This window comes from Cyphomyrmex costatus, unplaced genomic scaffold (genome assembly GCF_001594065.2).
Source record: "Cyphomyrmex costatus isolate MS0001 unplaced genomic scaffold, Ccosl1.0 scaffold413, whole genome shotgun sequence".
NCBI lineage: Eukaryota > Metazoa > Arthropoda > Insecta > Hymenoptera > Formicidae > Cyphomyrmex > Cyphomyrmex costatus.
This window is the reverse complement of record NW_017278351.1, coordinates 150,355-177,311: the sequence shown is the minus strand read 5'-3', so window position 1 is coordinate 177,311 and position 26,957 is coordinate 150,355. Positions and strand designations below refer to the sequence as shown.

General features: G+C 30.5%; 1 protein-coding gene across 3 annotated transcripts in view; it reads left to right on the top strand.

Moving 5' to 3' along the window:
* The first annotated feature begins 2,559 nt into the window (after nt 1-2,559).
* The window catches only part of LOC108777194 (ecdysone receptor), a 58,304-nt gene continuing 33,906 nt past the window's right edge, over nt 2,560-26,957 (top strand). Inside the window, exons 1-2 of one of the 3 annotated variants that reach the window (XM_018544018.1) lie at nt 2,560-2,757; nt 2,872-3,258. In XM_018544018.1, coding sequence (XP_018399520.1) covers nt 3,147-3,258 — 112 coding nt within the window. In that variant the 5' untranslated portion in view covers nt 2,560-2,757; nt 2,872-3,146. Of the gene's footprint in view, nt 2,758-2,871; nt 3,259-23,330; nt 23,800-26,957 lie in introns of those variants that run through there. The other 2 variants (XM_018544017.1, XM_018544016.1) reach the window with 2 other exon arrangements.

Genomic DNA, 26,957 nt, shown 5'->3' with positions numbered 1-26,957 from the left:
GGAATACAAGGTAACTAAAAAAACATATATGAAGCATACCATGAAATACGGAACAAGAATCCAAGTCCTGAGAAGAAGAGTAGAAAAGTCACTCTTTTGCACGACATTTTTACTGTCGAGATAAAAGTTTTTGATCATCACTATATTTAATAACCTGAACTTGTAACAGTAAATAGCGAAATTCAATAATCCAAAACATCCAAAACGAATCAATCGTTTACAGCGCAATAGAACCTTTTGATACGCGTACCAACTCGATCTGATACGATTCGGTAATATCAGACTAAAGTAATCCCCTAACGTTTATACCGAATGTATCAAGTGCAACAATTAATTGCAGTTAACCGTGCAACATGACACGGTTAACTTTAACCAAGTTTACATTGACATCCTCAACAAACTATAATATTTATGTCCACTTTATATACATGCCAATAGTTATATTATAAGCATAATATAACTATTGGCAATAGTTTTATTATAAGCATAATATATAATACATGTAAAGCATACGTATAATACATATCAGCAGCTACATTAAAGTTTGAATGTTTTTAAGGTTTCCGTATGATTCTTACTCGCGACGAATTGTAGGTTCTTCGTAAACATCGCTGACTCTTATTCGTAAAAAAATTTAATCGCTAATAAGCCATACAGAGTCAATTGTTTATATAATACACTCTAAATTTCTTGGACTGAAATTTCAGTACAAGAGACTGAATTTTCAGTCCAGAGAATGGATGAAGATGCTCCAGTTTATTGGACTGAATTTTTTAATCCAGGATTAGACTGACAATGAAACTATCTCAGTCCTGTCTTGGACTGAATTTTCAATCTAACAGTACTTAGACGCTTGATGCTCCCATGTAAAAGCCATGTAAAGGCACCTTTAAAGTCTGCGAAGACCACGACCGCAGTATTTGCCGTTCCACTAGTTTACGGGCGCTCCGGGCGAAATCTAGCAGACGACGAAACGACCACGCTGACCCACTGACGAACCATGAGCGTCGTGAGCTCAATGCAGTTGCGATTAATGACGTCATATATGACGTTTTGATCGCGACCATAACGAACGCGGTCGTTATATGGAACGGATTTGTGGGCGTTGCGAGCGTTGCGGGCGTTTAGTGGAACGCATTCTGGGGCTGATTTCAAGCGGTATTTCAGTTTAACTTAAACTGAAACGCGCTTGAATCCGAACTTAGGACTGAATAATTTCAGTCTCACGTAAAGATTGAATTAATCTTCTAATAAATTGAAAAATCAGTTCATGAGATTGAAAGCATGTTCAACCATTTTTTGGACTAAAAATTCAGTCCAAGAAATTTAGGCCAGTATTCATAGTCGATTCTTATATTCAAGATTGTCTTAAGTATGGTCTTAAGATGTCACGAACCAATCAAGAAGCCGCATTCGCGTCTTAAGAGATTACTTAAGACAGTCTTGAAATGAGAATTGACAATGAATACCGGCCATAGAGTGTAGTACATCTAACTGAAGTTAGTTTGTACAGAAGATCAGTACAAAGATCAGCTGTGGGCTCGATATTCTCATTTTTTATTGGTCGCTATCAACCAATCAGCAAGCGGAACCCAATTGCGTTTCTTTGATAATATAGGATTCTATATAAAAGAAACTGATGTTAAGTATTCTGATTGTTACAATCATGCGTCCTACCAGCCAATCATGAGACTGATTTCTTGGTATTACAAATGGCTGCTTATTCATAAGTCCTGCAAACGACGCCATTTTAATATTATTTCGCGATATTGACATAAGTCGATCATGCTTCTTTTATATGTATAATATATCTAGGACTCTAGTGCGCTTTAAATTCTTTTTTAATTCTTTTGTTAATAACTTTTTAACGAATAACGTCCGACATCTAAAACTTGTTGGAGGTTACTCAGGGTCATGACTTTAACAGCATACATCAAGGTGAAGATTATCGGGATTGGGTTCCTACAGGCCGGTATTCATAGTCAGTTCTTATATTCAAGACCGTCTTAAGTTTAGTCTTGAAGAGTTACGAACCAATCAGAACCGGCCAGAGAATCGCTTTAGCATCTTAAGACATTACTTAAGACAGTCTTCAAGTAAGGAGTGATTATGAATACCGGCCATAGTAAACAATTACCTTATTTAATATGTTGTGTGTAATATAATTTAAGGAATTATTTTATTTTGTGTTGCAGATTTTTTCGAGGTAGTAGCGAACAACAACTTCAATTATGAAGATTACGTGACACGTGCGCATGTTAAAATGCGTTAGAGGCTGTGATTATTTTATCTAAATAAAGTTTGAATAATTGAATATTTTAAAACAATAATTTTTATTTTAAGGATAATTTAACGATCGATGTATCAATCAATACTCTAGTGCTTTCATTAATTGGAAAAATTGAGAACGGTTTGAGTTTTAATACGGCAAATTTATCGAAAATATTTTTTTGTCGTTAAGAAGCAACTGAAAAAATTTAAAATTCTTAGTTTTGTATATATATGTAGCATACATATATAAATATACATATATATGTATATACATACAAATATAAGTCGCAAGCTCCAGTAAAGCAAAAGAAGAGGAAACATTGATTAGAAACGAAAACGTCAAGAAAATACTTAATATTACGGGATTAGAAGTGGGATTTGTCAAGCTTTCCAATTTAATAAATGGTTATGTAATATTACGATACAATGAAGGGTTGGAGGTTGTTACGCGGAAGGTCGTCCTGGCAGCCTCATCCCGGTTAAGAGGTACAATAAATCTATCGACGACGACTACGACGAAAGCGACGACGATAACTTCCATTATGGATACCAGTACCGATTCGAATATGGATATGGACACTGATAATAGTGCTTCTACAGGTATTGGTACCTCTGTTAACACGACATCCGTGACATTGGTTAAGGCTGAAAGACCAGATCATCTGACTGGGACGTCGACGTCACCTGTGACGGTGACTACTGGAACAATTGTTACTGAAAGTAATCTCTTTACCGGTATTGCTAATAACAATAAAATAACTAGATCGGACGATTGGCTAACGACGAACAGTCCGGAATCGCCGCAGAATTCCTTACCGAGTCAGAATGTGGTTTATTCTACTTCCCAACAGCAATTATCGGAACAGCAATCTTCAATGGCCCACTCCAGTCCGCTCGCACAACAACAACAGCAAGTTAGCAATAACGGATATGCCAGTCCCATGAGCACCAGCAGTTACGATCCATATAGTCCCAACGGTAAAATAGGTAAGTATCATTGCTTGGATAAATTTTGCAGATTATAAAAATTACTTTCGCAGATACAAAAATACAGCATACATGTACACATTCAGGATTATTATTTAATGAAAATGTGTTTATAATCATATTTATAAGATTTGCATTATTGTATAATTTAAAAATTATTGTAAAATTAAACAATTAAATTTTTTTGTTATGTTTTTAAAATTTAAAACTAATAATGCTCTTTGAAACATATTATTTTGAATGAATGTGTATTTTAACAAATAAAAAATGTTTTATAATAATTTAAAAAAAATGTCTTTAAAAAAATAAGTTTTAATTATACATTTGAGGCTTTCACGGGTGTTATCTTCAATTATACCAGAAGGCTTGGGTTATCGCCGTGTCTTTCTTCATCCTTAATGCCGACGTTTCGTGAACCATGCTGTTCACTTCATCAGGGCGAGGAGTGCACTCCTAAAATATATATATAAAACTGGTATGTTAAGTTAGCATCCCAACTATAGTACTCAGGAGTTCTGATTAGAGTTCCCACTTCCTTTTGACAAAACGAAGAGTTCCCTATAGTTAATAACAAGAGTTCCGCTCAATAAACATTTTTTTAAAATGGGGTGCTAACTTTTTATCGAATTTCGAGGTGGAATAGTTCTGAGCGGCTTAATAGCTTCAATTTGCGATTGCCTAGAGTTCCTAATCATCATATCTTAAAATTGGCGTGTCACGCTTTTTTGAAGCCTTTATTGAGGCTGTTCGTATTCTCTGATTTTGATGTGGTTCCGTATCCGGGGGTTTTCGGGGTCGATAATTACGAATCTGAACTCAAAAATTGAAAGTTCGAAAAGTTGATCCAATTTGGCGGACGGAAATGTTACGGAAATCCTAAAGATTTTTCAATTTTGGTGAAATTTGGTTACAGGTAGTTTTTGGGGACGTTCGTTACAAATCCGTATTTAAAACTTGAAAGTTCAAAATGGCGTTTTGATTCAGTCTTCTAAAATCTGTTTTCGTCAATCTGACGGATGGAATATAAGGGGGATTTGGGTTTTAGTGTGTTTTTTAAGTAGAATTTAAATTAGCAAAAAAAAGCCCTTGAAGAATACGTACTTGATTTTTCACTTGCTGCTATTTTTCTTTGAAAAATGGATGGACGTGCCAACTTTAGTCTTAAGTCAGCACAGCCACACTGTGGATCGAATCCTTCGACATAAACGATGAGCAAAAAAATTCGGATTCTGGATATTCTTAGAGCAAATAATTCTAGAAACATTTTGAGACTAAAATGATCCCGGCAATTGATTGCTTTAATGTACTTTACTCTTGTACGCGACCCAGCACAGCCACACTGTCTGTGGGACGAATTTTTCGACGTAAACGATGAGCAAAATATCGGATTCTGGATATTTTTAGAGCAAATAATTCTAGAAACATTTTGAGACCAAAATGGTCCCGGCATTTGATTGCTTTAATGTACTTTACTCTTGTACGCGACCCAGCACAGCCACATTGTTGGTCGAATTTTTCGACGTAAACGATGAGCAAAATATCGGATTCTGGATATTCTTAGAGCAAATAATTCTAGAAACATTTTGAGACCAAAATGGTCCCGGCAATTGATTGCTTTAATGTACTTTACTCTTGTACGCGACCCAGCACAGCCACACTGTGGGTCGAATTTTTCGACGTAAACGATGAGCAAAAAATTCGGATTGTGAACATTCTTAGAGCAAATAATTCTAGAAACATTTTGAGATCAAAATGATCCCGTCAATTAATTGCTTTAATGTAATTTACTCTTGTACGCGAACCAGCACAACTACACTGTGCTTCGAATTTTTCGATATAAATGTTGAATAAAAAAATAAGCTCAATATTGTTTATCAAAATGGTAGAATTAATGTGGCGATTGAAAACAATAATGAAATTCTAAAGGTTTTCAAATTTCAGGGAAATTTTGTATTAGTAGGAATTAGAGGAGTTGTTGATTTTAAAACAAGTTTCAAAGAAACATAATTCATAATATTGAAAAAGAGCATAATGGACCATCGCGCGCGTAGCACGCGCAAGGAATGTGCTAGTATGTAAAAAAAATTTTCGAATATTAAAAAAAAATTAAAAATTTTTGAAAAATTAATTTTTAGATACAATAGTTCTGATGATAATTCCTGATTCTTTTTGACGATACGAAGAGTTCTCTATGATTTTTAATGACATATGCGCTTAATAATCATTTTTTAATAATTTTTTAAAAATGGGGTGCTAACTTTTTAACGAAATTCAAGGTCGCATAGTTCTGATCAGCTTGACAGAACTATTTTATGAATACCTAGAGTTCTTGATAAATAAAAATCATTTTTGAAGAATTATAAAGTTAAAAAGAATAGTAGAAATCTTTGAAAATTTTTTTGATAGTACCAAGTAGTTCTGAGTAGCGTTTTTTTATAGTTCTCGGCGAGTTCTATCGAAAACTGTAAGGTGTAAAAGCAATTGGACCAACGGTTTGCAAGACACAGCGACATTTGTTAGGAGATCAATAATTTTTAGAGTGAGTATATCTCGGAAACCGTTGGTCCAATCGCTTTAAGCCCTGATACTTTTCGACAGAACTCGCCGAGTACTGTCCAGAACTCCGAACATTTGTTATATTTTGTAAGATCACGCAATTTTTAAATGAGTATATCTCAGAAAGCTATTAAGCCGCTCAGAACCATTCCACCTCGAATTTTTATCGAAATTTGATAAAAAGTTAGTATCCCATTTTTAAAAAATGTTTATTGAGCGGAACTCTTGTTATTAACTATAGGGAACTCTTCGTCTCGTCAAAAGGAGGTGAGAACTCTAATTAGAACTCCTGAGTACTATAGTTGGGGTGCTAACTTAACATACTCATATAAGACTCAGCCAAATAGAGTCATAAAGCTAATTCCGAACACGGCTTCTTCTGATTTATCTTAATTTTATAAAGAGATAAATATTGTGTTTATAAATTTTGCATTACCAATACATAAATTTAAAATTTTTTTTTTCCACGAATACTTAAAAAGCACGTTCTACAATATATAATTTTAGTATGAATTAGTAGGATGATTGAACTATTATAAAAAGGTTGGAATTCCTGAATTCTTGGAAAATATAGAAAAGTTTTACAGAAAAGTGTTTCTGACGAAAGTTATAGGGTTTAGAAAAATCTATTTACTGATCTGTTATTACTTTGACTTTGGATAGCGTCACCAAGGTCAAGTCAAGGACACATCGTTTTTTTTTAATTGCTCTATTTTTTATTACATATTCTTGTAAGTTATCTCAAGAACTTTTTAATATACTATTATAAAGTTTATTTTCATTGAATACTTTTCGACTTATGAGACTTGAAAGTTACAGTGCTACCGACGATAGCATTACCCAGGATCCAATGGACGGCTAAAACCTCTTGTTGTTTGGGATCATGATTTAGATAATATTTGTTATGATTATGTCCATTGGAGATTGTAACTTTCATTTTCATTTTTGCATCAAAAATTTATTTTTCATAAAAATGAAAATAAGACATACAATTCCCAATAGCCGTGGTCATGATAAATATAAGGGTCTTCCATTGAAAGGTTTTATTTTAATTTAATAAAAAAGCGAATAAGTTTTTGAAAATGTTGAGATGTATTTATTCTAATCCAAAGTACAGATTGTGGAACACAATATGAGCTAAATAACCGCCTCGACTTTTCTTATAATTGAACATTTTTTTGAGGAAATTTTTAACCATGTTTTTGCGCAATTCCGGTTTAATTTCGCCAACCAATTGGAATATTGTCTTTGAGCGTCTGAAGCAGAGTATTTATGTTATGCTCGTGCTCTATTATGCATTTCATGTGCGTAAAGACATAGACAATGGACTGCGCGATCCCGTATCTAATAGCGTTTTCGATTAACCGACTCGACCCGACTCCGGGTCGGGTTGACTTCGATCACAAGTTCGATTTGAGACTCAATACCTGCATTGACCTGCACAGTGTCATGGCGGAAGAGTTGTCTTCTATAACCTCAATAATAATACCTCAGAAATAATCAGAAATTATTTATCTTACCTACTTTAAATGATATATACCATTTATCGACTCGCACAATTTTCGTAAGATAAACAATTTCTGATTATTTCTGTCGGGTCGAGTCGGTTAATCGAAAACGCTATAAGTAGTATCAAAATGTGATCGGTGAAAATGAGAGAGAGGGTCCGTGAAAGACGGCCATCTCTATCTTTTTCCATTCAATGGTGTAATGGAAGAGAGAATGAGAGGGAGATGGCTGTCTTCCATGGTCCCTCTCTCTTGTCCCTATCGACCATTTTGACACACGAATTGCACAGTCCATTTTCTATGGCTGCATTCCGTTTCACGCATATGCGCGCATTCCCCTATAATATACGTGACGCTCACTATATAAAATGCGCGCATATGCCTGAAACGGAACGCAGCCTGTCTTCGCATGTGCGATATGCCTAGTTCACACTAGGCGCGATGAGCGATGCGCGACGAGCGATAATCAATAAGAACTCTGCTTTACACCGTCGTGTTAACAAAAGCAAAGCTTTTATTGGATATCGCTCGTCGTTCATCGCCCATCGCATCCAGTGGGTGCATCCAGAAGCACGACCGCTCATTGAGCGCCCAGTGAGCTCTTGTACATGTTTGGTTTATATATTTAGATCTAATAGAATATGCCAATCAGATAAAAAAGCGCTTAGTGAGCGGTCGTGGTTCTGGATGCACCTAGTGTAAACTAGACAATAGACTTTAGAATTGGGTCAGAGTTCAAAAATCGACCAACCACAGTCGAGCATTCCTCTCTCATTTGACTGTAAGATGAGAATACTCGCATGTGGTTGGTCGGTTCTTGTACACTAACCCAATTCTAACCCTCGGTGGAAACATAGACCTCTGTTACACGGTACGCTTTAAGGAGCCTACAGACCAGAGCGGCGCAGCGGTGAAGCAGCGAGCGATAGCCAATGAGAGCCATGCTTTTACGCAAAAGCATGGCTCTCATTGGCTATCGCTCGCCGCTTCACCGTTGTGCCGCTCTGGTCTGTAGGCTCCTTTACGCCGAATCACAGTCCTTCCATTCTACAGAGGAATAGCTATGATTGGCCACTTTCATAACATCGATGTTGTAACTTCGACGTAAATCGAACCGTGTAAACGTAGTAATAGTTGCATAATGAAACAATACCTTAGGGACCAGTATTCATAGTCGGTTCTTATTTTAAGACTGCCTTAAGTAATGTCTTAAGATGCTAAAGCGGCCCTCTGATTGGTTCGTAAGGATCTGAGCACAAGCACTGACGTAACATTTTAAGACATACTTAAGTTTTAGACGTAAATAACGCACAAGCTTTGACGTATCGACGTATGACGTGTTTATTTACATTATTGCCATATCTTTCAATAGCGTGCATAAACACGTCATACTCTCTAAGAAATTACCTGCTTGCTAAGAAAAAAAAGTGAAAAATTCGATTTTTCGGAATCAATCCTTTTTTTCCAATTCATATACGATTAAAAATCAAACCTAAAAGAATTGATCAATTCTGAAATTCGATACTTTTTTTTTAATCGGCATCACTTTCACTATACGTCCCTGCGTAAACGAACTACAAACTGCGCTGCAGTCGTCTTCGCAGGTGGAATAAATGAACGACATCTGCGGCACCGGCAGTGAGTGCATAAACGAACGCACCGTTTAGGTGTGGTATCCTTTTGCGCACATTAGGGAATAGAGGGGATTAGCACGTGACTGTTATTGGATGCGAAATTTACGTGCAATATGGTCGCAAATCTTGGTCGCGGCGAGGCGGCGAGCACGTAAAAGTAGCACATGTGCTTGTTATAAATATAAAGTAATCACACATTAAAAATGAAATGGACAGTAGAAAACTGTAAAAGCTATTTTCGAAAAATGAAAACTCTCTTGTTCGAAGCTGTGAAATATCCTTCATTTCTAGAAGACGAAACTGTTTGCATAAAGTGGCGTAAAGTTTGTACAAATCAAGATCTCCAAAGGTTAGTCAAGTTATCAAAGTTAAAAAAGTATACAATTAAGTTGGTGTTAGCAATGGCAAATTTAAGTATCTTTGAGATGTGCAAAAAATTGCTTTTTCCCGTCATTGTGTGACATTCCTAATATAAATAATATAAGAAAATAATAATGACTTGTTCCTTTATTTATGAATAGTTTCATGGTTATTGCTTTTTATTGTATTGTAAGCTTAAACAATAAATTACCTCAAAAAGCATAATTTTTAAAAAGAAAAATAATTATTTTGTATCATTTAATGTATTGTATAGGTTATAAAGTTATGTTGTAAAAGTGAATTTTGATGAATTACAGTTGCGAATGTACATTATACTTTTTTTCTTAATAGGAATAAATTGGAAAATATTTAATAATCTGATCGACAACAACTTAATATTTACTTTATTTTATTTAGGAAGAATGTGTTCGATACATTTTGAACCATCATGCTTCCAAAAATCTTTTCAACTGCAACTACTGGGGTATACTGAAAAGTTTGTAAATTAAACAACGATGCAATTCTCATATTACATTTATTTGATGACTCGCAAATACACAATTACTTAATCACGTTGATGAAGGAGGAACTACATCAATAGCAGATGTGTATAAAGTAATGATAAAGGTACTAATCGATAACACCAATACATCTGGAGAAGTGTTAAACGCTTCAAGGCACATTGATATTGTACTACAAGAAATAGTGCATTCATCTACAATTGTAACAAATATGTCAATGAATTGTGACGATACACTTCCAAAGTATCAAATACTTTATTGCATATGAAAGCTGCATTGGAAGAAATCAAGAAGTGCCTTCATGTATAGTTACAGCTAATATGCCAATAGATTTTGTCGATATGTCTAAAAGAATGTCAACTGTGTTAACACATCAACGTTGCATTAAAATAAATTGTAGATGCATCAAAGAGTATTATGGATATAAGTAATGTAAACAATACCACATGTAGTAACACCAAGTGCATTAGTAATCTCCATAACTCAGTAGAGACGCGTTGACCCTATGTAAGTAATATTTTATCTAGGTCACTATAATGTGCACACATGAATATAATTATGAAATTTTGTTCGTATATTAAATCTTGTTGTATACAAATTCTTTTGTAAAAAAAAAAAAGAATCAAAATCATAATAATTATTACAAAAGAGAAATGATTATTAGGGAATAATATCACACATTTTAGAGTTTGAAGTAGACTCTCTTTTGTAATGTACATAAATGTAAAACTACATCTTAAAATAAAATGTATATATAAATAAAAAAAATATAAAAATATATATATTTGAAAAATATAATAGTATATTCATATATGTAACACATATAATAAGATAAAACTCACAATACTGAAAGTAAATAAATATAAAAATATATATTATAATAAAATAGGAATATAAAAGAATAAGGACCTTTTGTACAGTTATTTTTTTTTGCATTGTTCAGTAAAGTTTATTAATTTTCGTAGCATTGTATTAATTTTATATATAGCTTGCAGATTATTAGTTTTTTTATTGCATGTTTTCAGAAAAAAATTTGTAATACCAGAATTGAAAACCTTGAAAAAAAATTAACAAAATTCAAATTACAATTATTACTTTAGTATTTATTAAATTTGTATACATACATTTTATTTGCCTTCTGTTTTCAGCAAGAATTTTAAATTGCAAGTCATTGCAATTACAAAAAATTGAAGCAGTATGAACAAAATTGGTCTCGGGACATTAAAATGTGTGAAGCCAAGAGGTACAAATTTTTACGTTGTGTCAAATATGAATATTATTGAATCCTAATGTGACACATATAAACTGATCTTCATAAGACATAGCAAGCGCTACATCTTTATAATATATCGGTCCCAAAGCTTATGGTATATGAGAAGAGTTATGAAAATGCTTCTTCTTATTTTTTCAATGTTAAGAAAATGGGCGAGTAACATCAATATCGATTCTGGCATGTTAGTAGATACAATCCTTACCTGCATGAAATGTAAAGAAAAAAGTAAACGCTTGGAAAATTAGTTATAGTTACATTTGACAAAGGCCCCTTATATAATAAAATTACTATCGATTGATAAACTGCAGCAAGTTGCTAGGCCACATAAATTATGCCAGTATGTAATGATTTGCAGTTTATTTTTTAAATGAAAACAACCAGTATCCTATAATCATGATACAGTAATGACTAAAAATATATTTTTGTGCATTATTTCACGATTGTATAATACAAGTTATATTATTGTTGACATAACACCCAATATAAGTTTAACAAACATCGTGTTGTGGTCTGAATTGAAAATTGGAATTGTCCCCAAAAACAATTATTTTCAGTATCCTCTCAATGAAAAGCTAAAGATTTTTGTGTTTGCAGATATGCCGCACTTGCTTGAGTTTGCAAGAAACTGCTTTATTGTGATAATGGGTTCAATGTTCGGAGGTATTACGTGGACAAGAAATATATCAAACAATTCTTAAGTATTAATTGAAAGCCAAAGATGTAAAAGTTTCTTACAACTTTTTCAAAATCACCTTAATGTCCAAGGCTGCAAAAGATAAAAAGTTCTTCCTGCTATTCTTTATACAATTACTTTCTGAACGAACAGCTTCCACCATTGAATGGTATGGACAAAAATTATCTTAACAATTTTAACTGGAAGAAAACAGTATGCATTATATGCTTGTTTAACAATTTCTTTTACGTGTTTAATGCCAGTATACATGGTAAACATGATAGCAAGAATACTTACGGGGTTACTACAGAAAAACTAGATGGCATTCTACGAAAAATGATTGAATTAATGAATGATGACAAAATTTAATTACATTCCAAAAAAAGTCATATTCTTTGCAGCAATTTTTACCGTACGTTAAGGAAATGTATTCCATCGACTACGTTAAAATTCAATACATCATCATCAAGCGGTTAAATCAAGAATACCTAAAAATTTTTTTTATTTTTGAAAAACGCTATGACTAACCCACCGCCCTGGATTTCAGATATTGCGTGAAAAAATATATTTTAGGCAAGCATTCAATTAATGTGTTTTATAATGAAAGAGTTTGTAACGGTTTGATTGAATCTGATCTATCTTGCCTGGTGCTCCTTTTGTTACTGACAAAGCTACTGATCTAAGATAAATCTAATGAAGTACTAAATGGAATGCTCGAACCGTATGCGTTAAAGGATAATACACTAACGTATTTTGAAGAAGAAGAATTATGCGCTGAATGCGTATGCAAAAACTAGAATTATGCGATGAAGAAAATAATTTGCGATTTGTGTACGTTTTATCGAACTATGGAAGAAGAGGATCTTCTCGCTTCTATAAATGAAATGTATATAATAGATGCTATTGAAAACGAGTGATTAAAATATATCGCTGGTTATGTCCACCGATTTAAATATAAATATAGAAATTTAGGATTCGCAATTCTCAAAATGCCAGTTGAAAACGATGTAGATTGAGTTTAATTTTTTAGTTTCTGTGGAAATTATATATCCTTCGGAAATCTTGATAATGAATTGATAAGTATCATGTATTTTATTTTTGCAAAAATAATTTAATTTTTAACGAATTAGCCACAATTGTACAAAAAGTAGAACCATTGATATTACCATGTTCAGTCACATTCTGTGTCTTGTTCGTACATGAACATACATTTGAGTTTGTGTAACGAATCAACAAATATTAGAACAAAACAGAAGTGAAAATAAGATAAAAAAAAAATTGTGAAGTCTAATAATAAAAAATGTAATGCATTAATCTATACATCTTTAGCGTTTTCTCTTTCTTGAATATACTTTATCAATTTTCTACATCAATATTTTTAAATCTACAATTTTTTCTTATATTTTGTTCAAATTCAGATTAAATATAATAAAATATAACATAATATGACATCTATTCGTGTGATAATACACTTAGATTTAAGAAAAATGAAAAAGTATGTGTGATGAAAAGCTAAAATGCACCTTAAAAACGTTTCAAAATGCTTGAAAATAAAATGCGTTATAATAAATGTTATTAACTATTTTGTATTAGTACATTATTTGTGTATTGGCGAATTACTAAACAAATAACTCTATAAGTCAATCACTAAATATTACATAGGAGAAGTCACGGTATATGTATACACTGACCATAGTATCATAATATCCATGATACTTTCTGGCTATGGTAAATTTTCACTGAAAGTTATAATTTTCTAATTTTTACAAAGAGAATAAATGTCACTTTATATCACTTGATAGAATTCTATATGTCACAATTGCTCCTTTAATGTAATAAAAATTTAAGTTATAGTAAATGAAATAATTAAACAGCACCAAATATCACCATTTTAATTTCATGGCCACTGAAATCAAGATTTTTTATTTTAAAATTTTATGATTTAAATTAATAAAATTATCAGATTATAATTATTGACATGTAATACATAGAAAGAACTTAGTAATAAGTTATTTACTTTAGATTTGATAATTTTATTTAAAATATGTGTCTACTTTCAAGTACATTTTTTAAATTGATTTTTAATTTTATATTTTAAATAAGTTTCTGGAATGTATATTTAAAAAAATGTTTAGTGTTCTCTTTTATATTATAATATTATTTTTTAGATAATATTGTTTTTTAATTTTATTTTATGTCTTATCCTAATCTACAAATATAATAATAATATAATATTTTTGTCGTGGAAACAATAAATTTTGAAATATTCATGATAAACTGCTTTTTTTGACTTTCTATGAAATTTTAAGCAAGAGTCGTATCGATGGAGATTTTGTTTAGAACGACGAAATAAAGATTTATGTAAAAATTTAGCTGGTTGCTAATTTTCCACAGAAAAAATCTAATTAATCTAGTTTATTTTTTGATATTTTCGTGCACTTTCTGTGTGTACAACAAAGTCTTTTTAATGTTTTGCCCTTATATATCTTTATATTTTTTAAATATTTTGTTTTACAGAATATTAGTGGAAAACTAATTACTAAAGTAATATAAAGTAGTATAACGTATTATTTACATACATATAATATAAACAGAATTTTGGTTTAGTATTAGTAAACAAATATTTTGTTTTACAGAATATTAGTGGAAAACTAATTACTAAAGTAATATAAAGTAGTATAACGTATTATTTACATACATATAATATAAACAGAATTTCGATGAAAACATGAGCAATTCTTTTATTGTTTAAAGAATAATTCAGTTTTTATTTGTTTTTGTCTTTTTTTTCTTTACAATATTAGAATTCTTTATGTATTAAAAATTATATTTAAAAAATATATTTTTATATATTGTATTTGTTTTATTAATATTCATATTATTATTTATTTATTTATTACTTCTAATATTAGTCAAAGCTATAACAATTTTTGGATCCTAAATATCGCTTCGTTCTGTTTATAATAAAATGTACTTATTAACACTTACATTTAACATTTAAATGTGTAGTTATATTCGCATTTTATTATATCGTGATGCGTTGAAATTATTTGTTTTATTAAAGGTATTAATGTACAAATTAAACCAGTGAATACAAATTAAATAATTCTAATTTATTTCTCGTGAGAATGAATCGTCATAGCTGATAGTTAATGTCGATACACTGCTATTACTAAAAATTTGTAGTTTGTTAGGTATACTTATTTTCAATGTTAACAATTCAATGTATCGAAATACATTCTTTGTTGCAAAAAGATTTTGAAAAATTATTACGAGGCACATGGACTTCAAAATGTTATTTGTGACTATTTGAATTATATAATTACTTATACTAACTAGTATTATATGAGGTATGTATAATGTATATATGTATGTAAAAAATATTAAACTGTTTAGAGTTGTGATACTTAATATACAATTTTATGTGAGTACATATATTATGATTATAATATAATATATATAAAATTATTTACAAAAATGTGTTATGGAAATTATATAGTACTTCATTTTCTAATTTTTAACGTTACATTATATATATATATATATAAAATTACTCTTGCAATTTTAATCTAATTTTTCAAAATTATGACAAATAATTTAATAAAATAATATTTAGTTTAATGAAATAATATTCTCTCAACATCCAAAAAGAAACAGAAGACAATTATCTTTATTTTTATATTTGAAAAAGTTGTTGAACGCATATTATACTTTTGAATAAATAAAAAATTTAAACAGTTTCGTCAGCATCTTTACATTGTATACTAGAAATTTTTGATGCAGTATTTCTGAAATGCTAGTTGATATGGCACAGTTTGTCCAGGTTTGCCTGGGTACAGTGAGGGTTGCCCTCCTTTCTCTGACCATGACCCACCCCGATAGTTCCCAGCTAAATAGTAGCTCTCAGCCCCGTTTTAATGCTCTTCGCATTCGTAACTCCCGACGTGTGCAAATGCGTTTTCGCATCCATCGTATACGTCCCTGCACGTGTAAAATACCTCATATTCACTCGCTAATTTAATACGTAACAAGTAATTGAGGTCATGTAGTTAATTATTCTTATCCGCAAATCGCTAGCAAGTTTCTTTTATTAGACATTTTACTTTTTTAGATATCATTTTTTATGTGATTGATTGTTAAAATCAAAGATTTTAACAATCCAAAAACAGTACAAAAGTTAAGAAATGTAACAGATGCACTCTATCCAAAGGATCAAAAATTTCCTAATAATGTACTGCAATATGTTTTAAAGTTTATGAAATTTAAATTATATATAAAAAATTTAAAATTTAATGAAATTATTAAAATATTAATTTTAAAAAATGCTTAAAAATCTATTGATTAAAATTAACGATTGAAAGTTTCTCCCTCCCCTTTTTTATAGACAATGCACAAAAATATTTAAATATGATTTAGATAAATTTATTCTTTAGAGATTTTCATAATTATTATGTTAATTCCATACTATATATGTTGATATAATTCCATTTTTGCTGACGAATTCTTTTGAATTATAATTTAAAGAGAAATAGTAAATAGCGTTAATTAAGAAATTTATTACATCGTACTATCAGCGAAACTAAAAATTTACTACAACCGCACAGATTTATTCAGGCATAAAGCACACTGCGATACAAGGCGCGCATTGACAGTGAAAGTTCCAAAAACGAATCGACTCAGGTACAGTAAATCGTTGCTATTGGTGCCACTAGCTCTCTCTTGTGTCTGCCGTTCCACTCTCAAGCGACTCCACACGAGACACGTTCCGCTGGCCTCGGACTTCAGTCGAAGGTGAACCGTCGGAGTTGTAACTTGGACGTTTGTCCTTTGTTGCGGTTTTCAATTTTGACATTGAATGTTAATCATTTTCGGATAATCGATATGCGTATAATAGTACGGGAATAAACGCGTGGAAGTGTTTGTGTGTCGGTGTGATTATTTGACGAGCGTTGTGCATCATTGAAGGTATCTAGATTCAACGAATCAACAATAAAACGTGTAGCTCGAGTTTCAACAATCAAAAAATCATGTATATCCAACAATTAATCGATCTAACCTATCTTAATCTATTGTACCTATGGCATCTAACGACTAACGAATCGCTTTGCGGGCTAAAATTTGCAGCGAAAGACAATAATAATGTAAAATGGCGATACGTCGTTCGCGCGCGCGCGCGCTCTCTCACGACGAGTCATGTCGTGATGCGTTGATGGCGTCGGAGCCATTCTTCTGTGCGTGTCTGCCGAGAGAACACGTGCATGTGTTAATGTGTTACACCCTCACTAGTGGAAACTCACTGCAATGCGATGATGCAGCAGCTGCTTTGCTTAAGATCTTGAGATTGAGCTGAATATTTAAAGAAAAAATGAAGATTTATTGATTACATTTTTTTCTTTTCCGTTTTTAATTCGCATTTCTATTGGCGTGCAAATATATATAAGAGAGAATTTTGGAAATTTATAATATATATTATCTTTGTTCAAATTATTATTTTTTGTTTTATTAATTTATATGTGACGTTTGAATATCTATTCTTTGAAATGCTTTTTACTTTATATTTAGTTCTTTATTTTGTAAGAAAATATAGTAAAACAAAAACTGAAAAAAATAAAATAAATAAATGATAAAGGTGGATAGAGAATAGTAGACCTGAATATATATTTTTAAACCGTTTTCTTGATATATTATTAAAAATAAAAATAAGAAATAAAATGTACAACAATCACATAATTATTTATACTTCTACTTGTGACATGAAAGTGATGATGGAAGTGATATGAAAGTTTTGACACAACACAAATGTGCTTTTAAGTAATTATAATTTTTATTTTATATATGTATACATGCATGTGTGTGCTTGTGCATGTATATGTATGTAAAAAATTTATTATTTGTTTTGTGTGACATAATAATTAATCAGTCTTGATAATCATATACAACTTATGTTTATAATAATCAAGATATAGAAAGTAAAAAAGTGACAATAAAAACAAATAAAATATAATCTACTTATAGGTAATGTAACACAAAGATATAGTAACAAATTCATAATGAAAAACGAAATTGAAATTATAGGAGAGGAAAAGTTGTAGCAATCGCAGATGGAAAAGTAAAACAAAGAAAGATGCTGATCTTAACATATATATTATATTTTTTTTCTTATACTTTATGTATTATATAATTATAATTTTTAGGGAAAAAAAATAAACTATCATATTTACTTCTGCTATTATATCATATCTAAAATCATGATGTGTTATTCCAAAATATATTCTTTTATATAAATTTTCTATTTTTTTAATATAGTTACTAAATAAGCTACATAAAGCATCTCATTAAAAATTTTAAAAGCATTTATGTCAGAAAATCGAATTGAGAAATATGTTTTTCTGGAATTAAAAGAATTCGAAGGGAATCAGAATATGTGAATATATAAAAGAAAGTCAAGAGAAAGTTTATGGCAAAGTAATTTTAAAGTGGTATACATTTTTTTAACATTATATATTGTATCATTTAATTTTTTTTATAATTTTTTTTATAGGGGAGAGTTACTGAATGCCTAAATCATACCCCATCAATGTTACATTATTGCTTGATGTAAGCAACATTTACTAAATTTCTCATTCATCTTGTGTAAAAATATGAGATGAATGAAAAATAAATGATAAAGAAAGATTTAACAAGTTACATCTTGTTGTACGCGCTAACGACACTATAATAAAAAAACAAATGCAAGTGATATTAAATGATGTTTTGACCAATGTAGATATGTAATATAATAAGACGTTTATGTAATTTTTTATTCTGAATTTTTATATTTTCATAAAATAAGTAATTGTGGATTTATATAAATGATTAAAATTAATTTGTCCTTACAACAACAATTAAAAATTATTTAATTCGTAATCATTTATTAGTTTTAATTGTGTGTGCAATTAACAATTGTTTTTTATAGTATGTATTGTGATTTGTTCTGTTCAGCCACATCAATCAATTAAATCTTCAATCAATTAATTAATTATTTATATGAACTGTATAAACCGCAGTACTGTCACGAGTTAAATTGACTAACAATTTAACAATTTTGATACTTATAGCATCTTGGATCTTAACAATGTTGAATGACATATTAAAATTTGTGAATGACATGTTAAAAATCTGTAAATAATTAATTTATATTGCGGAAAATACTTCGGCCGGGAGTCGAACCTGGATCTCTGGCATTCCATGCGAGCATCCTAAGTCTTTAGACTACCGAGGGCTTAGTAATATTCTTCGCAATAATCATATAAGTAGGAACAATAGAGTTTACGTTGTAAGTTTAAACAAATTTCAGCGCGCATTTTTAAGAATCTACATACATATAGTATATAAATTCACATTATTATATTATTATATATTATTATATATTAAAGAAATTATATATTAGAAACATCAAAGATCCAGCTTGATTGTTATGTTCTCATTGGTACTTACTAATATTATATTATAAAGAAACAAAATTTGGTTATTTGTAAGTATGTGTCTAGGTAAGTAGATTGTTATACATGTGTATTGACAAAAAGAAGTTTAAATAAGACAGCATGTAATAGTCTGATTTGTTTTTATTTGATTCAAAAATGTAATGTTATTGATTACAAAAAAATAAATTTTCGTAATTATTAATACACACAAAATTGAAAAATAGTTTTGATTAAACTTTCTTATAATTCAGATTACTTTCAATACGACTCTCTTCTCAAACTTCTTTGGTCTATTAACTTATGACTCTTTGGAAAATTGGTCATAGTTGCATATGAGAATAATCTCTCAACTGGTGCAGAAGATGGTAGAGCAGTATTGTATTTGGTAATAATATGAACTAATGCTAACTTACCTTTTTTCTATCAATACACATGTATAACAATCTACCTTCCTACACATACTTACGAACAAACAATTTTTTTTCTTTATAATATAATATTAGTGTAATAAGAATTATTAACAAAATAAATCACAATTACCCTATTCGTCCCTGGCTACCGTGTTTTGGCTGCTAAGTCTGGCTGCCAGCTTCAGCTTCGTATCACAATACATACTATAAAAATCAATTGTTAATTGCACACACAATTAAAAAGTAATAAACGATTACGAATTAAGTAATTGTTAATTGTAAGGACGATTAACAATTAATTAATTGTAATCATTTATATAAACCTACAATTACAATTAACTTATTTAATTATCAATTGCAATTAAAAATGAAATTTTAATTATTAATTGTCAAAACAATTTAATTGTGCCCAGCATAATTGTGTCCTGCAATTAATTGTTTAATTGCAATTAGAACACCACAATTAAATTTTAAATCAATTAATTGATTGAAGATTCAATTGATTGATGCCAAACACTGAGTTCTACATATAACAAACAAATATAGGAAAATGTGTAGGAATGAAATACTCTTTTGTTTTATTGTAAATAACTCAAAATAGATACTTATGTGATATAACTAGTATTGGTACAAGTTAGCCATAGTCATAGAGTGATTTTAATTATGCTCTAAGTAGAAATTCTTCTAGTATATAAAACAAATATATAATAATTTACAAAATGCTGAAGAGGGATAAAGGATTTCGGTTATGGAATGTCACTGAAAAATATTACAAAAAGCAGAAGTCACAAACATATCGATTTTTATCGGAGTTAGCACATTCTTTATAAGCACACATCTCGAACATTAAAATCAGATTAGGTTTTGTTCTTTGTAATCGTTTTAAAATTGATTTTCGGTTTCGCGACAGTTGTGATTGAAAATGTTCACAATCTGCTTTCGTATCATTTTACACATTAAATATACATATGCACATTGCATTATACACTCAGTTTAATTACATTATTTGGAAGCCACATTTTCAAAGCCTTCAAGTTAGATCGAAGTTATAAAATTAATACTTAATATTTATCTCAAAATTACATAAAGAGTACACTTGAAAAAATGTTTGCTACCTGTAAAACTAAAATTCAGCCTTTATGACGCTATAAATACTAATAATTAATAATCAAGTTGTGATATCTAATGGCAAATTCGATTGGTGTACATTCACTCCATCCCAGTGGCTAGTAACTTTTGATTACTAGGTACATGTACTCGGAGTGCGTATTTTTATACTAAGTGCGAGTACTAACACTAACCTGGGTGTGATAATTTGCATTGACTCGATTCAGTGCACATTAGTAACTTCTTGAACACCAACGTATACAACTTTCTTCTCGTTTTTAACTGTGATCCATGGTGGCTGACAGACATAGACTAGTTTCCACCGAGGGTTAGAATTGGGTCAGAGTTCAAGAACTGACCAACCACAATCGAGCATTCCTCTCTCATTTGACTGTAAGATGAGAATACTGGCCTGTGGTTGGTCAGTTCTTGTACTCTAACCCAACTAACCCTCGGTGGAAACATAGTCATATATGTGTTTCTAAGCTGAGCTTTACACCAATAATTTGAAAATGCCGACTTTGACCGTGCATTTTTTTTCACAAATAGTTTTTGAGGTCTGCTGTGTCGTAATTGTATTGTATTTAATTATTATAAATAATACTATATTATATATATATATATTATATGGTATTATATATTGAATTTTTTATTATTATTTAATTTTAATATATTTTATCGAGAAAAAATATATTCCCATATCTTTTGGACGGTTACGAAGGCAGCTATATCTATCTATCTACCTACCTATCTACCTACCCGAATACGAATTATAATTTTTTCCCATGAATATTCTTTGCGCCGTTTTAAAAACAAAATTATTTCCTTATATAATTTTTGTGTTTTAAAGCAGAGAATTTGTGTTTTTAAAAAGTTTGTGTAATTAAAATAGAGAATAATAATTATATTCAAAATTAATAAGTATATATAAAGATTGTTGTTATCAAATAAAAATAAACAAACTAAAGGGCGTGAAACAGTCAATAGTCAGTAAGATTTAAATATAAAATATAGACATATAATAATAAAAATCTTCACTAGAAATCTTACAATTGTTTCGGTGGTATAATATTAAAAAATGTCGGTCTAACAATATAATATGTAAGTATAATCTTATATTTACATATTATATTGTTAGACCATCGAGACTTTTTAATGTTATACCACCGAAATAATTGTACGATTTCTAGTGAAAATATATTCAATACACACACCACACACTCTTTATTTTGCGTAAGAGTCTGTCTAATCTTTTCAGTTTCCCCATTATTTTTAGTTTATTGTAAACTCATCTATTTATTAAAGTAAAAATTTAATAATCTTAATAATAAACTAAACTATAATGATGCAATTAAGTATTCACAATAAATTACTGTATTAGTGATTGCATTTAGGATTTTATTGAAATCGCCTTCGTAAGTGCTGTAATAAATTCGTAATGTCGGAAAATGTGAAAAGTTATATATCAGAAATAAATAGTTAATAAAATAGAAAATTTATATATTTCGATTTGCTCTAATTGATTATCACAGTTTTAAACATTTATTAAGATTTCAAAAAAAGCACTAAAATTTTGAAAAGACTATTGTAAATACAATAATTACCTCATTTTTTAATATTTTTATTGATTCCTCTGATTATTTTGTATATAAAAATAATGTATAGGTATCGTAAAATCAGATATTGTCGAGTTACTTCTTATAGTATTTTAGTATACATATATTGACATAAAAAATTAAATATCTCATCAACTATTATTTATTTTTTTATAAGTATCTTAATATTGTTTTGCATAGAATATGTAATCATTAGTCGGTGTAAAGAAAACACATAATTGCTTATTAAAAACGATATGCATTTTGTAATATATATATTACATTATATTTTCTTTAAGTAACTATGTTTTCTTTGCACCAATTGATTTATCTCATACTGTGCATAAAAGTATCAGATACGATTATAGAAAAATTAATTTATGAGATATTAAATTTTTTTATGTTAATATATGCCAGAATAAAAGAACTCGAAAATTATTAACTTTTTGACACTTTTTGATCTTAATATTTTTATATGGGGAGTAATTATAAACATTATATTATGTATAAAAAGGTCATTATTTTATTTAAAAAAATGGAGATATGACTGAGAAAAATCAATTTTTTGAAAACTAATTTTATCATTATTTATCTTCCTTAACTTATATATCTTTTATTAATATTAATCTTACTATATATTTTTTGTCTGAAATTGGTATTTTGCCTTATACCGGATTTTGCTTTCGATATATGTATTTCGGTGTTCCGTTTAGATGGACTATTCTGTGTACATACACATACGCGCACACACACACACACACATATACACACGCGACGCACACAAATATACGTAACTATGTTTAACTTATTCTTGTCCCTGCAAGAAATGGAATGCAAAAATTCATCACACGTGGAAATAAAAATGGATGTAAGATCAACTTTCAGTGTTGATCTGGATACTTTTCTTCAGAACATTGCATAAAAAATTGTGATTTTGTGTTTTCATCAATTTTTGAAGGACATGAAGAAAAAATCTTTATTGACATTTCATGTACAATCGATTATATTCATCTATGGTTACTTTGTGAATCTGAAGTGGATTATTAAGGACGATTTTTGATTGATCGTAAAAACATTAATTGATCGAAAATACCATAATACTGTATCTAGAGGAAAAGTTAAAAAGTGGTAGTGAATGGTGAAATGCTGCAGACAATGCCACGGATACCTGTCACAGGAATACGGAGAAGGTGGAGCAATAAATATATTGAAAATCTTCAAGAATCTAGTCCAGAAGTGTCGAGTAGTGATACATTCTCATCAAGCTTTCAAGCAGATTCAGGCGCGTCAGTGCGTGAAGATCTTCAACTTTGGGATTTGGATCTTCATCGAGGACTCAAAACAGAATCTAAAACTGATCATTACCGCACTATTACCACCAGCGGTACAGAATTAATTAATAACGATCATCCAGCTTCACCTTTGTCTGCCACCGTTCAAGGTAAATGCAACCAATGATGAAATATTATAAAATTCTACAAATAATGGGCATAATTATTATTAGATTTATGAAACTAATTGTAAACACAATTTTTTAAATTTACATTTCTGATATTTAGAATTTTTAAATATTACTAAGAAAAGTAATACTTTTATTTGACTTTTATTTTAAAAATTGCTAATGGAAAACTTTTGGAAGAATTGTACACAAAACACTGTCATTATTTTTTAGAAATGTAAGTAGAAAAGAGACATGGAGTTAATTGTTTTTTAAATAAATTTTTCCTCACGCGTGCACGTAATGTGCCCTATACTGCAATGCTTTTGCGTGCGGTAAATATCCAATAACTCAAGCCGTTGAGTTATTTCGCAAAAGCGTTGCGTTATGAAAAATAACGCAACGCTGTGGTAGGGTGGTAGCACGAATAACAACACAGAGGTTGCTTTCCATCTACGACACAGCAATCACCTCATCTTTATTTAACATTAGCGAACGACGAGGATGCAACGATTGCCGTGTCACTTTTGTGTCTCTTGTTGGATAATAATCTTATGCGTAGATATTATTTTTTACATTAAAATAATCCAGATGACTTATGAACGTACTTCTTATATCGTACATATATTTAAAATGTAAATATTCTAAAGCGCCAACCGAAAATTAGCAACCATAACCAATCGGTAAATAGCCAATAACTCAAGCCGTTGAGTTATTTCGCAAAAGCGTTGCGTTATGAAAAATAACGCAACGCTGTGGTAGGGTGGTAGCACTGGTAGCACGAATAACAACACAGAGAAACCTAAATAACGCAAGGCAGTGGTAGGGTGGTAGCACTGGTAGCACCAATAACAACACAGAGAAACCTAACCTGCGTCGACGCTGGCGCCCGCCCGCCCGGTGTTCGTTCGAGTCGCGTCGTTTTTCATCTTTGTTCTCATTTGACTTTTGTTACTCGTCGCCTGTAGCAGCTTCTCGATACTGGCCATATCGTCCCGATAGATCAGAAATTTGTGAACGGGGCCATTTTACCAAGATTGTAAGTACCTTCAACGTGTCATAACTAATATTGGCTGCTTTCCAGCTACGACACAAGTAGACACTGTGTAACACAGTGAATCATTGCATCCCTGTTGTTTGCCTACGCTAAACGAGAATGAAATGATTCTCTGTGTTACACAGTGTCTGATTCTGTCCTTGCTGGAAAGCACCCATTGTATAAGTGTCCTTCAACGTGTAATAATTAATATTGTTATTTCTTAGTCGGGGGGGGGGCTGCGAACCCCCCGAAACCCCCCCTGCTTCCTGCGCCCCACGCACCACCCCATAAGTCACACTCGCTTCGCTCGTGCGAATTTATAATTGTATAACACAGTGCACTCGTGAGGAAAAAATCTATGTGCAACTTATGTGCTAATTGTCTATAGCGCGGCGCGAGCGCGGGGCAACGCACTCGCTTCGCTCGTGCTCCCGCGCCCGCGTCGCGCAATAGACAACTTACCACACACGTTACACAATGTACTATTACACTTGTTTAAAGAACTTATCGTGGTTCTAATTAATAACGAAATTAATTTTTTTATGTAAAAATACATAAAAAGAAGAGCAACCAACCTCCATAGCCCTCAGTGACCTTGAACAGATTCAGCCGTCACTCGTTATCCATTAAAAAGTTAAATGTGTCTTACAGCAAAGAATTTATCTGTATTATAGAGAGAATTGTAATGAAAAAAATAGACAATATATGTGTAAAACGAGAATTTTAGTTAATAAAATAAAATTTAAATAATCTAATGGATACATAGAACTCGATGTTGAAAAAACTATCAATTCGTGCATTATAATTATGAACTTTTTTAAATAGAAATTCTGCGAGATAATAAACAAAATGGTAATCTCATATGCCATATTGAGGAATATATGATCGCAAATCTCTCCACAATCTCTCTATATTCTGCGTACAAATACCATTTTCAGGATCAACAAACAAAATTTGTTGTATAGTTTACTGTGGAATGCGTATATTATTTTCATTCTGCAAATTATTATATATGCGTGCTATTTATCAGTATAAATATAAATACATAAAACCAGCGGCAACATATTTTCAGATAATTGGAATATTAAATTATATATTATGATATATTTGTAACATATTTTTCAAAAATTATAGGAATTTGGGCGATAACGACGTAGTTGTATTTATAGTTAGAGTTTATTTGAAAGAAATGTTAGATATAAACTTCTATCTATATAAAAAGAAGTGTAAATTATATATAACAAAATATTTTATGCTTTAAAACTAATTCAATGTTTTAAAAATATCTATAATATAAAAAGAATGAAAGAAGTGTAAATTATATATAATAAAATATTTTCTGCTTTAAAAACTAATTCTCTGTTTTAAAAATACATATTTTCTTTAAAAACAAATTTTCTGTTTTAAAACATAAATTCTCTGCTTTAAAAACACAAAAATTATATAATAAAAAAGAATTTGCATTTTTAAAGCAGAGAATTTGTTTTAGTGGAGCACAGTTAAGAGTTCAAAAGTTGTGTTACATTGCTGAATACTCTTTTGTTAATAACTTTTTAATGGATAACGAGCGATAGCTGAAACCTTTTCAAGATCATTCAGGATTATGAAGTTGGCAACATATGTCAAGGTCAAGGCCGTCAGAGTTGCTTCCCTTTTATGCATTTTTATCGAAAAGGCACTCCTTTAAAAATTATTAAACTGTTTAATTTTTAACCGATTTCGATAATAATATTTTTTTAATTTCTTGTAAAGAAATTTCATACATTATAGAATCTACTATCTTTTTAATATGAAAGTTAAATTTAAAAAATGGCCGTTATATATGTTTATCAAAAATATTGAAATGCTCCATTATTAAATACTATTTATTAGATTAGAGAAAAAGTTCTACGGTATTTTATTATCTTAATACTGTATATTATAATTAATTGTATATCAAAAAATTAGTGATTATACCATTTGATAGTTTTTCTTTACTATTCGATACTTAAAGTAGAAATAAAATTTCAGTTTTTAGAATAGTTCTGGCTATAAAACAAAAAAAAAAATTGCCCGAAGGTACGTATTATCTATATGGCATATTATCTATATGTACATTAATATGTACCGTTTTCGGGCAATT